At 45.2% G+C, this 12,348-nt stretch overlaps 1 protein-coding gene across 1 annotated transcript in view; it reads right to left on the bottom strand.

Moving 5' to 3' along the window:
- The window catches only part of LOC138525787 (trefoil factor 3-like), an 85,294-nt gene extending 72,946 nt beyond the window's left edge, over positions 1–12,348 (bottom strand). The window contains exon 1 of the mRNA XM_069635991.1: positions 12,188–12,348. Within this exon, the coding sequence (XP_069492092.1) occupies positions 12,188–12,281 (94 nt within the window). The 5' untranslated portion in view covers positions 12,282–12,348. The remainder of the gene's footprint in view (positions 1–12,187) is intronic.

Raw genomic sequence — 12,348 nt, 5'->3', positions numbered from 1 at the left:
TTGGCGGCTTCTTGTTTGATCACAAAGCGCTTTCTATTAAATAGACTACAGGCCCTGCTGCTGTAATTCATATATATGCCACCAGATGGCAGAGTGAGCACACCATGAAGCAGAGAAAATAAGTGTTTATTTACTTTGCTCTTTGTGGCAGGGCCATCTGTGGTTGAAGAAACAGGCCAAAATTCGCACAATTTACAGCAAGTAAAATACAGGGAACACTCACTAGAAAACTGCAATGTCACGGGTATGATGTTGTTACATTGCCCAAATGTTTTTAGGCTACATGTTTTGCCAGAAATCTACGGCCGAAAAAAACAATCTAAAAATATGGAGGGGGAAGTAAGTGGATATAAGGGATAAGGTGTGGGTAATAAGGAATAGATAATAGGAAATGGGGGCTTAGGGGAGAACCCCCCAAACATATATATTTTTAAAAAAAGTTTTTCAGCCGAAAATATTTGCCAAAAACTCGAGGAGCAGCAGTCTCAGCGACACTTTCACTAATGTAAAATCTTCTTTCATCTCCATAGGTTGACTTTCAGATGACCTGCACACAATAAACAAGCAGACCCCCTTCCTCCATGGCCCTTCCCCATTCCCATTTTTGCCCCATAGGGAATAGGGAAGGCGCTAAGTACGGTACCGCAAATTGCGGTACCATACTTAGCACCAAGGTCCCTTTGCGGGTCCCTACTTTAACGGCTGGTGTAGACCAGCCATTAAGGTCGGATCATTCCAAGGTGGGTGACACCCGCCTAAAGCATGTGAGTTGTGAGGTATGCCTTAATCACCATTTAATGCAGAGTTTCACTACACTGAGCCATTGAATGAACATGCAAGCGACTGAAATACAAAGATTTTAGGCGACTCCTGAAACGTAGGACAGTTATTTTTGAATTAGAGGTCTCATTACTGATAGTGCACCTGGTGCCATGAAGAGAGTCCTTTGGTATTAGGGAAGTAGCCTGGCACCTGGCACAAACACGGAAAGCACACCCGCTACATTTGTGGCAGCGCAGGTAGTGCCACTGCCAGCAGCACCACCAGGCTGTGGCCACAAGGGCAAGCCACGCCTCCAGTCCCCTTGGGACCAGGAAGCCAGTCACATTACATACAGGGCCTGGGATGAGTGTGGGGTGGGAAACTGCTGCTGTCCTTGAGTTGATTGGAATGCAGATCACTCAGCTGATAAGTGAACACACTTAAAACCGTAGTAGATTCCCCCAACTGGTTCCCTGATACAAAGAAATCCTTGTACATGTCTTAAATAAAAAATACACATGATATTGTGTAATGCACTGCTGGGTCACTGTGTGTGCTAGCTGTCTGTTGTTAATAACCAAGGTCTGAACGAATTCATGTTGCCAAGGACGAGTATGCTCGTCCTTTTTGCATAGACTTGCATAATAGCCGGGCAGTTAAGGGGTTAAGTGTGTAATGCATTCTGTGTTCAATACAGGTTGTTTGTTAAACAGGGAACATATTGGTCATGTGCAATAACCACATTTGAAATGCATGTTGTTGAGATGAGTGCCACAATGGTTCTGAAGGTAACTCAGTATGTTATGCACTTGTGGGAGAGATGTGTTCGTATGCCAGATCACAGTTCCAAATGCCATCTAGGCAAACCTACCCTGTTCTCTCTTGCATGGTGATACATTTGAGTATATAAACTTTGATGATAGTAGCACCTACATTGCCAATTGAGCAATGCACCTTTACCAGAAAAGGCTAGTTATAATAATGAACGCAGAATCAATAGGGTGCAGGTTTAGGGTTTGGTGCCATCAAACCAGGTTTGTAAACAATGGTTAGCCGCCCTCGATGAAGAAGAATGCTTTATTAAGAAGAGGTGATTAGAGAACCCCACATCCATCATTGCCATCGGACATTTCTGTGATTACTTTATCTCATTCTATAGGACTGCATATCTTTGGTGAAAGGGACTGCCTTCTCACATTCTGATGACATTGTTTAGCCTATTGCCTGCTTTCTCATTTCATATAGGACATTTGACTGGAAAGATAGGAGCAAGTGGAGAAAATGTCACAGGCCTCTAGCAAGCTTATTTTAAGGCCTGCTGAATTGACATAAAACAGTTCAAATTTTTCTACAATGTCAAAGGTTTCGTTTCACATCATGAATAACAATTTGCAAGTCTGTCTCAAACAATGATTACAATTGTGTACACTTGTCTCACATGTTCTTTTGCATGGTGCAATGAAATCTGTTAAATACAGTAGGCAGCCAAGATGAGCTCATTTAGTTTCACATAACATAGTATTCTGATCATTCTACTGATTCAATATATGAGGACAAAAATAAATCCCAAAATCATTCTAATTTGCATAACATGTTTCTACACAGAAAGTATTGCCATTTTTGTTTATAATGTGATTTGTGTACTTTCAAAGTCTGATCTACAAAATAAAACATTTGTTTGCATGTGAAGCTCTCATACCAATCATCACCGCATTTGTCAACTCCTGCTTCAACACTAGCTCTCTCCCATCAAACCCAAGGAAGCCTGGGTTTCCCCCTCACCAAAAGAGCCTCCCTTCATCCTACCATACCTACCAATTACCACCCCATCACCACCGTCCCATTCCTGCTAAAAATCTTGGACCGCGCCACCTATACCCAAATACAAGTGAAGAAACCGAGAAGTAAGGCCCTTATATGGGTAGTTGCGCACACATTATTATTGGTTCACTCAAAGAGTTATTATGATGTGAGGGGGGGGTCCTTAGCAGCAGTAGCAGAGCGTAGAAGGGTAACTTCTCGGCACCCCTTCTGTACAATAAGCAAAAGGTAAGGTAATGCCTGCTAATCTGCGCTACCCCAACCAAACAGTGATCTGAGGTTAGTTTGGTACCAAAAAGTTTTCACAATGCCACATTCTCCTGGGTTATACAGTAAGTATTTTTAATTGATAAAAGCAAAGAAACACTACACGCCAACACGTGTTTCAGCCCTCTCTGGGCCGTCCTCAGGGCGTATGCACATAACAAATTAAGTATAGCTTAATATGGTTCTCATTGCCCGATAAGTCACCTCTGTAGGGTCAGAGATAATCGGGATGGGGAGATCCAAAACCAGAGACAAGTAGGTGCTAAACGTGTGTGTTTATTGTATAATCACACAGAAAGTGGTACGTGACTGCACAATTTATTTTACATTACTTCCGATAAGCACGAAAGGTGTTTTAGGTCTAAAAGGTGTTTTAGAGAGGACGGACAGAGTGGGTCACGCAGTGGTGACACAGGTGGGTGCAAACCTCTGGAATATCGAGGTCAGCATTACATTGAAAATACAAGTTTCCTCGCATATCGAGGAACAAAAACACAAGGTGCACACAACAATCTTGAAAGTGAACAGGTACAGGTAGTGATGCAGTTGTGATGAATGTAATGCTGACCTCGATATTCCAGAGGTTTGCACCCACCTGTGTCACCACTGCGTGACCCACTCTGTCCGTCCTCTCTAAAACACCTTTCGTGCTTATCGGAAGTAATGTAAAATAAATTGTGCAGTCACGTACCACTTTCTGTGTGATTATACAATAAACACACACGTTTAGCACCTACTTGTCTCTGGTTTTGGATCTCCCCATCCCGATTATCTCTGTTTATTATACGTATACCCACCTGGGTAAATCGGGACCTAGCCAGGTGCCCTAAAGATTTAAATACCTCTGTAGGGTCGGTTAGTTCGAGTCGGGAGATGGCACTGGTAACAGTGCAGGAGAGCGTAAATGCGGAACAGGCAGTGTGCTACTGCAAGTCTAATGTCCGTGAGATACGAGTGGTTCTCTGAGCAAAGTAAGGGTGTGGCTGACCCTTACTTTGCTCAGAGAACCACTGCCTGCCGGCAGAAACTACCGTGCAGGAACGCATTCAGGCGTGTTATGATGACGCTCGTATCTCACGGACACTGAAACACGTGTTGGCGTGTAGTGTTTCTTTGCTTTTATCAATTAAAAATACTTACTGTATAACCCAGGAGAATGTGGCATTGTGAAAACTTTTTGGTACCAAACTAACCTCAGATCACTGTTTGGTTGGGGTAGCGCAGATTGGCAGGCATTACCTTACCCTATACCCAAATACAAACTTGCTGCTAAAAGCAACAATTGCCTCAGCCGTATCAATCAGGTTTCCACCCTGGTCATAGCACTCAATCCGCACTTCACAACATAAAAATCCAAATTCACGACATCCACAACTCCGGCAACCTAGCCCTCCTATTACTGCTTGACCTGTCGGATGCATTGGACATGGTAAACCACCAAACACTCTGCCGCCACCTCGCCACTGCTGCCAACTTCTCCCCTGAAGCAACAAGCTGGGATGCCTCATTCCTAGCAGACAGAACGCTTGTGCTTTTGGTGGGAATGTATCTGCTCATTCTGCTCTGGTACCCTGTTGTGTCTCTCAGCTCTCCTGCATCTCCCCTACCCTATACAATATTTACGCCAAATCTCTCTTTGATCACCTCGACATCTTTGGCATCTCCTACACTAACTATGCCGATGACACCCACAGCCTCCTCCCCCTTTGAGGCAACCATGAACAAGACACAGGCACAATCAACAAAATTGATGACACCATACAAATATGGATGGCTGCCCACCAACTTTGCCTCAATGACGATAAGATCAAAATCCTCATAGTGGGCCCCCCTTCATGCCTAGCCAAATTAGACCCTGCCTTTCACTCTTTCATCATTGATGCCTTCAACACTCGTGTGTTCTCCTCCGTCTATCTGGTCTCCAGCCTTAGCATAACCCATCATGTCAATGCTATCGCCTCATCAGCGGCCCACACTTCTAAACTCTTGCCTGCAACCAAACTTTTCCTGTCCACACAAGACCGCCTAACTATAGCGAGAGCAGTAATCGGCTCCTTCCTCGACTTCTGCAACTCTCTCCTTGTCGGCAGATCCGAGGGCAACCTCAACAAACTCCAGAGTATTCAGAACAATGCCATTTATGCCTCTATGAACATGACCAGACGAGACCACGTATCAGCCCACAGAAAAGGTTACCAGTGAGAGAACTAAATGATTTCAAAATTCTCTCCATCACTCACCGATGTCTCTCAAACTCTGGTCCTCCCTTCCTCTCTAAGAGAATTACCAAAAACACTTCTTCCAGACATGCAAGAGAAATCTACAGCCACCATCTGACCACTCCATGATTTATGCGCACTAGAGCCGGGGCTCCAACTTCCCAGCCATTTCCACGCATCTCTGGAACGTTGAGCCATTACACCTGAGTGCTGAAACCTCCTACTGGCTGTTCAGGAAACACCTCAAAACCAGACTCTTCACCTGATTCTTCCTCCCCTCCTCTCTCTCTTACCTGCGTAGACCCCTTGTCTCTCCTCCCCTCTCTGCACCAACCTGTTCTATAACTAACGTCTTGATGCCTGTGGGTTTTCCATGGTTTAGAATGTAAAAATGAAATAAAAAGAAAAGAAAGCATGAATGAATGAATGTATTAGAGTAGGCGCTAGCACCCAGAGATATGCAAGCGCTCGTCCAGTCATGAAAAGGAAAGAAATAACCCGTAGGTAGACAGAATGTAGTCCCTGGAAGTCACCATTCTCAAATAATTGCACCTTGCTTTTGACAACAATTGGGAAACAGTACGGTCAGGTGCCAAACATACAGACCAGGACTAAAGTGTGTGATCCTGGGCTACCGATTCAATCTCACAGTGGATGACCTGTAGAAATTGCCAGTCCCTAATATTTCAAAATTGTCAGCCCCTAGAGATAGTTTAGTCCTCAGGGTACTCTGTTAAAAAGATCCACTCTCACGCTTGTACTCCACCGTTTTACCCTCACTGTGCAACATGAGCAAAGACTGACTCCATCTTTTACAAAGGATTCCTATGGAATCTGCCCGCTTTATTCTGGTGTAAAAAGCAGGCGGTTTCCATAGGAATCCACAGCATTTGAGCCAGCATGAAAATACATGTGCTGGAGAATATGCATGCTAGAGAAGAAGGATGAGGAGGAATTGTAATTTACAATCTGCACCCCCTCTCTCCCATACAAATGAAACAAATTGAGATATAACTTATAAAAGTCTTTCAAATGCCTTTAACACTTTAAATGTACTTCAAGTCACTTCGAACATGAGCTCCAATTTGTTTCTTGGCACTCATGGCAACAGCATGTGTCTCAGTCTAATCTCTCTGTTTGCACATTCCTAAACACGTCTAATCAGAATCCTGTATCTGTGCTGCGGGAGGTGTAGTTTACTCGTCGCTTCCAATATTACTCCTCCATCTGGGCTCCAGCAGTTATATACTCGGTTAGGATGCTAATCTGAGTTTTCTACCTATGCTGGAGTATGAGGACCTTTGTCGTGTGATTACTGATGTGTGCACTGCAACTATACTACAGTCTGAATATCTTCATTGTGCCTGCCAATGTTCACATGTGTCCTGTACCTGTGCTTGAACACAAGTACCCTCATCGTGGACAGCCTATGCTGTCCTTGTATTGCCAGTTTGTTTCCTATTTTCACTCTTCTCATTCCAATATGGAGGATGGGTGTAAGGGGACTTCAAGGGGGCTCCTGGAGCAACCCATCAAGCCATGGGTCGTGATTATGACAAAATGGTGGGCAAAGGGGGGGGGGCGACCAGAGAGTCTTGGAATCCCTTTCTTTTTTTGGTCCAGGAGTCTCTAAATGTGCCTCTACCCGGTGCCTAAATTCTTTTTTTTTTCCAATAAGTTTTTATTAGCAAATTTTCATAGAAACAAGAAGAACAAGAAAACAACACCCTAACCCCAAAACGCCCCCCCACTCCCCACCACCGACCCCCCCCTCTGAACCCCACCTGACCCCTCCCAGATCACAAAGGCTCAGAGATAGCTCAATGAAGACAACAAAAATAACGACGTACAAGGCAGTTAAGGTAAATTCACAGGTCTGATTCGTCCTGGGGGGAGGGGGGGATTATGCCCATTAGTTCCATCGCCTTGGGACACCACGCCCGGCGTGCACCCTCCCTTAGGAAAGCCAGAAGTCCGGCCCAGTCAGAGTAAAAGCGCATGTGAGATCCCTGGATCGAGTAAAGGGTCAGACACAACCTCACAAGAAACAGAGGATAGACCAGTAAAGAAATAAACCAGCAGAGCCTCATCTGCACTAGGGCACTGTCTGCAGTTTGGTTTACTTCATTAAATAACATTTACAAAATCCCCAGTTTCTGTACCTGCCATGTATGCAAATAGGGCAGGGCATAGGAGTCAACATCTTATTGGGTAATAAGAGGCTAGATTTTCATGCTGTAATAGACAAGTATGCACAGCAGCCTCACATCCATTTTAAGAGCGCCTTACCATCTGGAGTCGAGAACATTAAAGGAAAGCACTTGGAACCTCTGCAGAAAGACCCTGAGTCGCATTATAAGTTTGCCGGTCCAGAAATAAGGATGCGATCAATGGCACCTTTGTTTCCGGACCGCAAACTACGTGCCTGCCTGCCGTGGCCACTGAGCCCGACAGGTCTGACCCTACTGGGCACCGCAGCCACGGTAGGCAGACTGGTCACGGAAGCACAGGCACCGTTAACAACGGTGTCAGAGCTTCCAAGTCCGTAGTCCCATAGACTCTATGGGAATGGGGATTTACATTTTACCGGCGCTTGACTTCCCGGGACGCCAGATTTGGATTCTCCCAGAAGCACCAGTAGCACCGGGAAGTCAGGTGCTGATAAAACTTTACGAGACGGCACCGGCAGGGTTACCGACAGACTCGTAAGGAGGCCCCATGTTGCAAAAACAAACACAAATAAAGGCCAGTACTGTCCCTTTGCTCAAGCAGAAGGCTTTGGGCCTCATTACACGGTAGGCGGTATGGGTTTACCGGTACCGGTATTTTACCGGTACCGGTAAATCCTTACCGCCTTACTACGAGGTCCCTTTGCGGGTTGGGGATTTTAACGCCTGCTTTTTGCAGGTGTTAAAAACCAACCCGCAAAGGGACCCAGGGAGCTAATTACGGTACTGCAATTTGCGGTGCCGTAATTAGCGCCTTCCCCATTCCCATTATGCCCTATGGGGCAAAAATGGGAATGGGGAAGGGCAATGGTGGAAGGGGGAATTACCGCCCCTCCAACCCTGGAATGGGGCGGTAATTCCCCTTTCCACCAAGGCGGTTCCGGTATTTTACCGGCATGAACCATGGCGCTAATTGCGCCATGGTTCACCGCCTACCGTGTAATGAGGCCCTTTGACTCGCTGTCTATTTGAATGGATTTAACACTGTTAATTGCAGACTTACAAATGTCATGCGTGTTATGCAATGTACCAAAATGCTTGCATGTGTCAACCAATGACTACATGCAGGTGACTATCACACATTCTCTTCTGGGTGTAGTTCTAAAGGACGTGCAGCCATTAATGGGTTACTGTGAAGCAATCTCAAGTTATGCTTCGTCAGGTGGGAAATAGTAAATCAGTTCTGGCTTTTGGACTCGCTTTATTTTGTGTTCTGTGGCACACACTCATATATTTATAATATGCACAGGAATACAAAATGTCATGACTTATAGAACATGATGTGAAGGCTCTGTTTTGGCATTTGTTTTAAAAAAAAAGAATGCATGAAGGAATGTCATTAGGTGAGAAAAGGGAGTGTTGTTTTTTCTGCATTTGTAGCTTGAGCAGCCTTATGAATGTCCATATTTAGCAATCAGTGTGCATGCATTCTGCTGTTCTGCACTGCATATACTGCAATTATGCCAGTACCAAATCAGTATTTTGTATTTACACAGTAAATTAAATGAATCCTGTTTAGTTGGGTAATACTAACCAGTACTATTTATAGACAGAGCCTAGACAGAGACCTGCCCATTTGATAATGTAATCTGTTTCTGTTTGTTTTGTTTTTTTATGTAGCGCCTGGATGCCTGAGGGCTTTGGCGCTCTATAAATACATAGAAATAGAAATAAAAATATAATGCTATGAAGCTACTGGTACGCTCTATTCTGTGACTTTGACTCCTCCGCCTCTGATATTCTTTCTAGCGAGTGTGAATGTTTGAGTTAGAGACACTTTAGTACTTGCAACTGCTTTCAAAGCTCCCACACACCCCATTGAGCAATCAAATATTCTAAAAAGCAGATTGAATAAGAGCGTAACCATTTTTTTGTTGTTTTTTTGTTAGCACATTAAATCTTTTACAACAAGAACAAGCTGAAAGGCCTTGTCTATGACTACAAGCAGTTACCCCTATCATACATTTTCTTTTGATTTGTGTCTTGAAAGTATTTGTTGCCTGCCTTGAAAGTACAGTCATAAAACTTTGAGGAAAATATTTGTAGGCTCAGATTACTGGGACAAAGAAAAGGGCATTTGCTTGAATTGTGTATTCAATTCCCTACAATAGTACACACGTTCCATGGCTTGTGGAAGCATACAGGAGAAAACAGCCCAATGAAAGAACTACATGTCTCCCTTATTTGTGGGGCCCTCTGCCCAGGGCCCACATGTATGATGTGTAGGCCCACCCTGACAAGAAATCCTGACTACACAACTGATCACCGCCTCATTTGCATGGAGATGTGCCCCAGGCAAATGAGGGAACTGGATTGGCCGGGTGCATGCTGTATATCAACCAACCATATAGAAGGGCAATCGGCCCTTTAAGCGTGTGCCACCTGTGAGGTGGACAAACACACTGCTCACCCCCCACCAGCCCCCCAAAATGCCGACATGAAGATGTTAATAGCATACCTGTCTCCCTCCAAGGGGGACACGCATGGGGGGTGAAGTCACAGACTGCAGAGCTGTGCAGGCGGGCTTAGCAACTGGAAACATGGATAGCATGTCAAACATACTGTGCCACGCCTGTTCACTGCATTTGTGCTTGGCAGCAGATGTATTTCCTGGTATTGGAGGGACAGAGCTCTGTGTTGTGTCTGAGGCAGTATATTTTAGGTCGAGCTTGGGTAGTTGAGGGGGTCCCAGTACCCTAAGAAGGTTCCCAATCCCCAAGACACCTCCCGCCTTGCAAGAAGTGTATTGGACTACTGAGATGTCCAATGGGAAGTCGACAGATTTTAGGAGGCGAGTGTGTATAGAGCACTGGGATGGGGGGTCATTTTCAGAACGGCCGAACGTTAATGAAAGACGTAAAAGGCTTTGCATAAGCGGAATGCAACTTGTATTTCCGCCGCCCCCTTCCTCTCCGCCATACAAATACTCCAGTATTTCTGCCAGAATGTATTTTCTTGCGGGCGCAAATGCTGCGGATCTGCTGTGGGCAACACGCTGGTCTTAGAAGCAAGACCAACCAGAGCAACAGAGGTTCAAAGCCCGGTCCGCGCCTAGAAACCGAACTCAGGTTTTGTATTATAATAAATAAATAAATAAACAGATTCAGGCAACCTGCATGTATGTCTACACATCACGGATGTCCACCACCAAATATGCCAATGGATCTTATCTGCCAGATATGCAGGACATTACCCAAAAGACATTAATCAATGAGCCTTCATTGGATGCCAGTGAAATGGACCCGCACTGCCAAGATGCCACCATATTTGGTGAGGCCCAGAGTGCAGCCGATGGCATTTTTAAGGTTTTTACTCAGAAGGCACCTACAATGGATTCCGGAAGACTAACCCGGAAATGATCATGTTGATTTATGAAAACTGTGCAGAGCACAGCGTTCCACCGCCAAGGTGGTCTCTTGGCCCTCGCTCTACCATACCAAGGCTGTCGAATTAGATGAGTTCATCAGCCTCAGGCGAGGTTTGGGGAGATGTGCTCGGCAGCCAGACTAGTGCAGGGAGCTGAAGAGTCTATTTTATGTCTGGAAATCTAGCCCTGCATGCGGCTACTAAGACACTTCCCCTGTCCAGAGCAGCCGAAAGAGGGAACGCAAATAAACAGAAGACGCGTGAGGATTGGGGTAGCAGGGTTCCCTCAGGGACACAGTGAGCGTAGACCCAGAGGAGGCGGGGACATCCAAGCACAATTCCTAGGATCCATTGGCGAGGAAGCACTTGAACTGCCCTGGACTCCTCTCTAGGAGATGGCATGATGCCCACACTCCAAGGGCATAGATGCAGACGAAGCAGGTGCCCTGACTAATGAACATTTGCTGGGCAACAATGGATATGCCCCATTTGCATCATGTCTCTAACCACACGTCCAAAGTCGCAATGCAGGACACCCTCTGCATTTACTTTGCGGTTTACACCACGTAAAGGGTCATTGTTATATATGGAGCAACACTATATCAGAGGAGTGAGGTTTGTTTTTTTAATAGAGTAAACTGTGAAGTGAATCACTTATAGGGACTCCCAGTGTTGGCAGAAACTACACAGTAACGTTAAATAATTTGCCCATGATAACTGTCTTTATCTAACTGGTGAAATGGCGATTTGAGCACAGGCTGCCATTTAGACACTGAACATATCTTCCCAGATTGTATTCATACAAATGTTTGCATTTAACGAGCTAACACATTACATTGTTACATAATAACCCAACGCGACACTAAATATAGCATGATACAAATACATCGAGGAAGGAGTAAAAGTATAGCTTTATGCTACCCATTCTGAATGGAAGTATACAGTAGCAGCGTGGAAAGTAATGTGGGTCTAGAACACTGTCCTTTGGGTTTAAAACTGTATCATCAAAACTCAAAGTAAATGCATGATAATATCACCAGCTTGTAGTCATGGATTCACATAGGATGCAGCATTCTGCACCACACCCACTTCTGATTGCCCACCACTCACACCTCTAGTCTTAAGTGACAATACTCATCACCCAATGGCCACTCGCAGCTGTCTCTGAGGCCATCTACCACTAATCACACGTGTCACTGCTCTGATGAAGCAAATGATGTGTTAAAAGGCTATTGACAACGCAGGGTCAGCTGTTGGGCTGCCCGTGCTTGCAATACAACGTCAGCATAGACAAACAAAGCTCTTTAGTCTGTGCTCAAAGGGCTGGGAAGGCAGTAGATACTGCTATACACAAGCCAGATATGGGCCTTTCACTGTACCAGACTAGCTGCGTGGGAAGCGGGTCAAAATATCAGCACAGTGCCCAAAAAACACAATGGTTGGCCATCCTATGCATGCTCCTACAAAATATCCTCACAGGGTCTCGTGTTGAACCATGCCGCACTGGCATGAGAAGGCACTTACTATGATCAGAACGACGATGACGAGAGCCCGTTACCACATTTGCCAGCCCAATAACCAGGACAGCTGCCAGCAAAAGCAATGCCTTGTCAGCCATGTTGGATCTGGATCGCCGGTCCTTTATGCAGACATTCAAGGCCTGGAATAAATGATTCGACTGGAAG

This window comes from Ambystoma mexicanum, chromosome 7p (genome assembly GCF_040938575.1).
Source record: "Ambystoma mexicanum isolate Mex_15411 chromosome 7p, UKY_AmexF1_1, whole genome shotgun sequence".
NCBI lineage: Eukaryota > Metazoa > Chordata > Amphibia > Caudata > Ambystomatidae > Ambystoma > Ambystoma mexicanum.
This window is presented reverse-complemented; position numbering and strand designations above follow the sequence as displayed.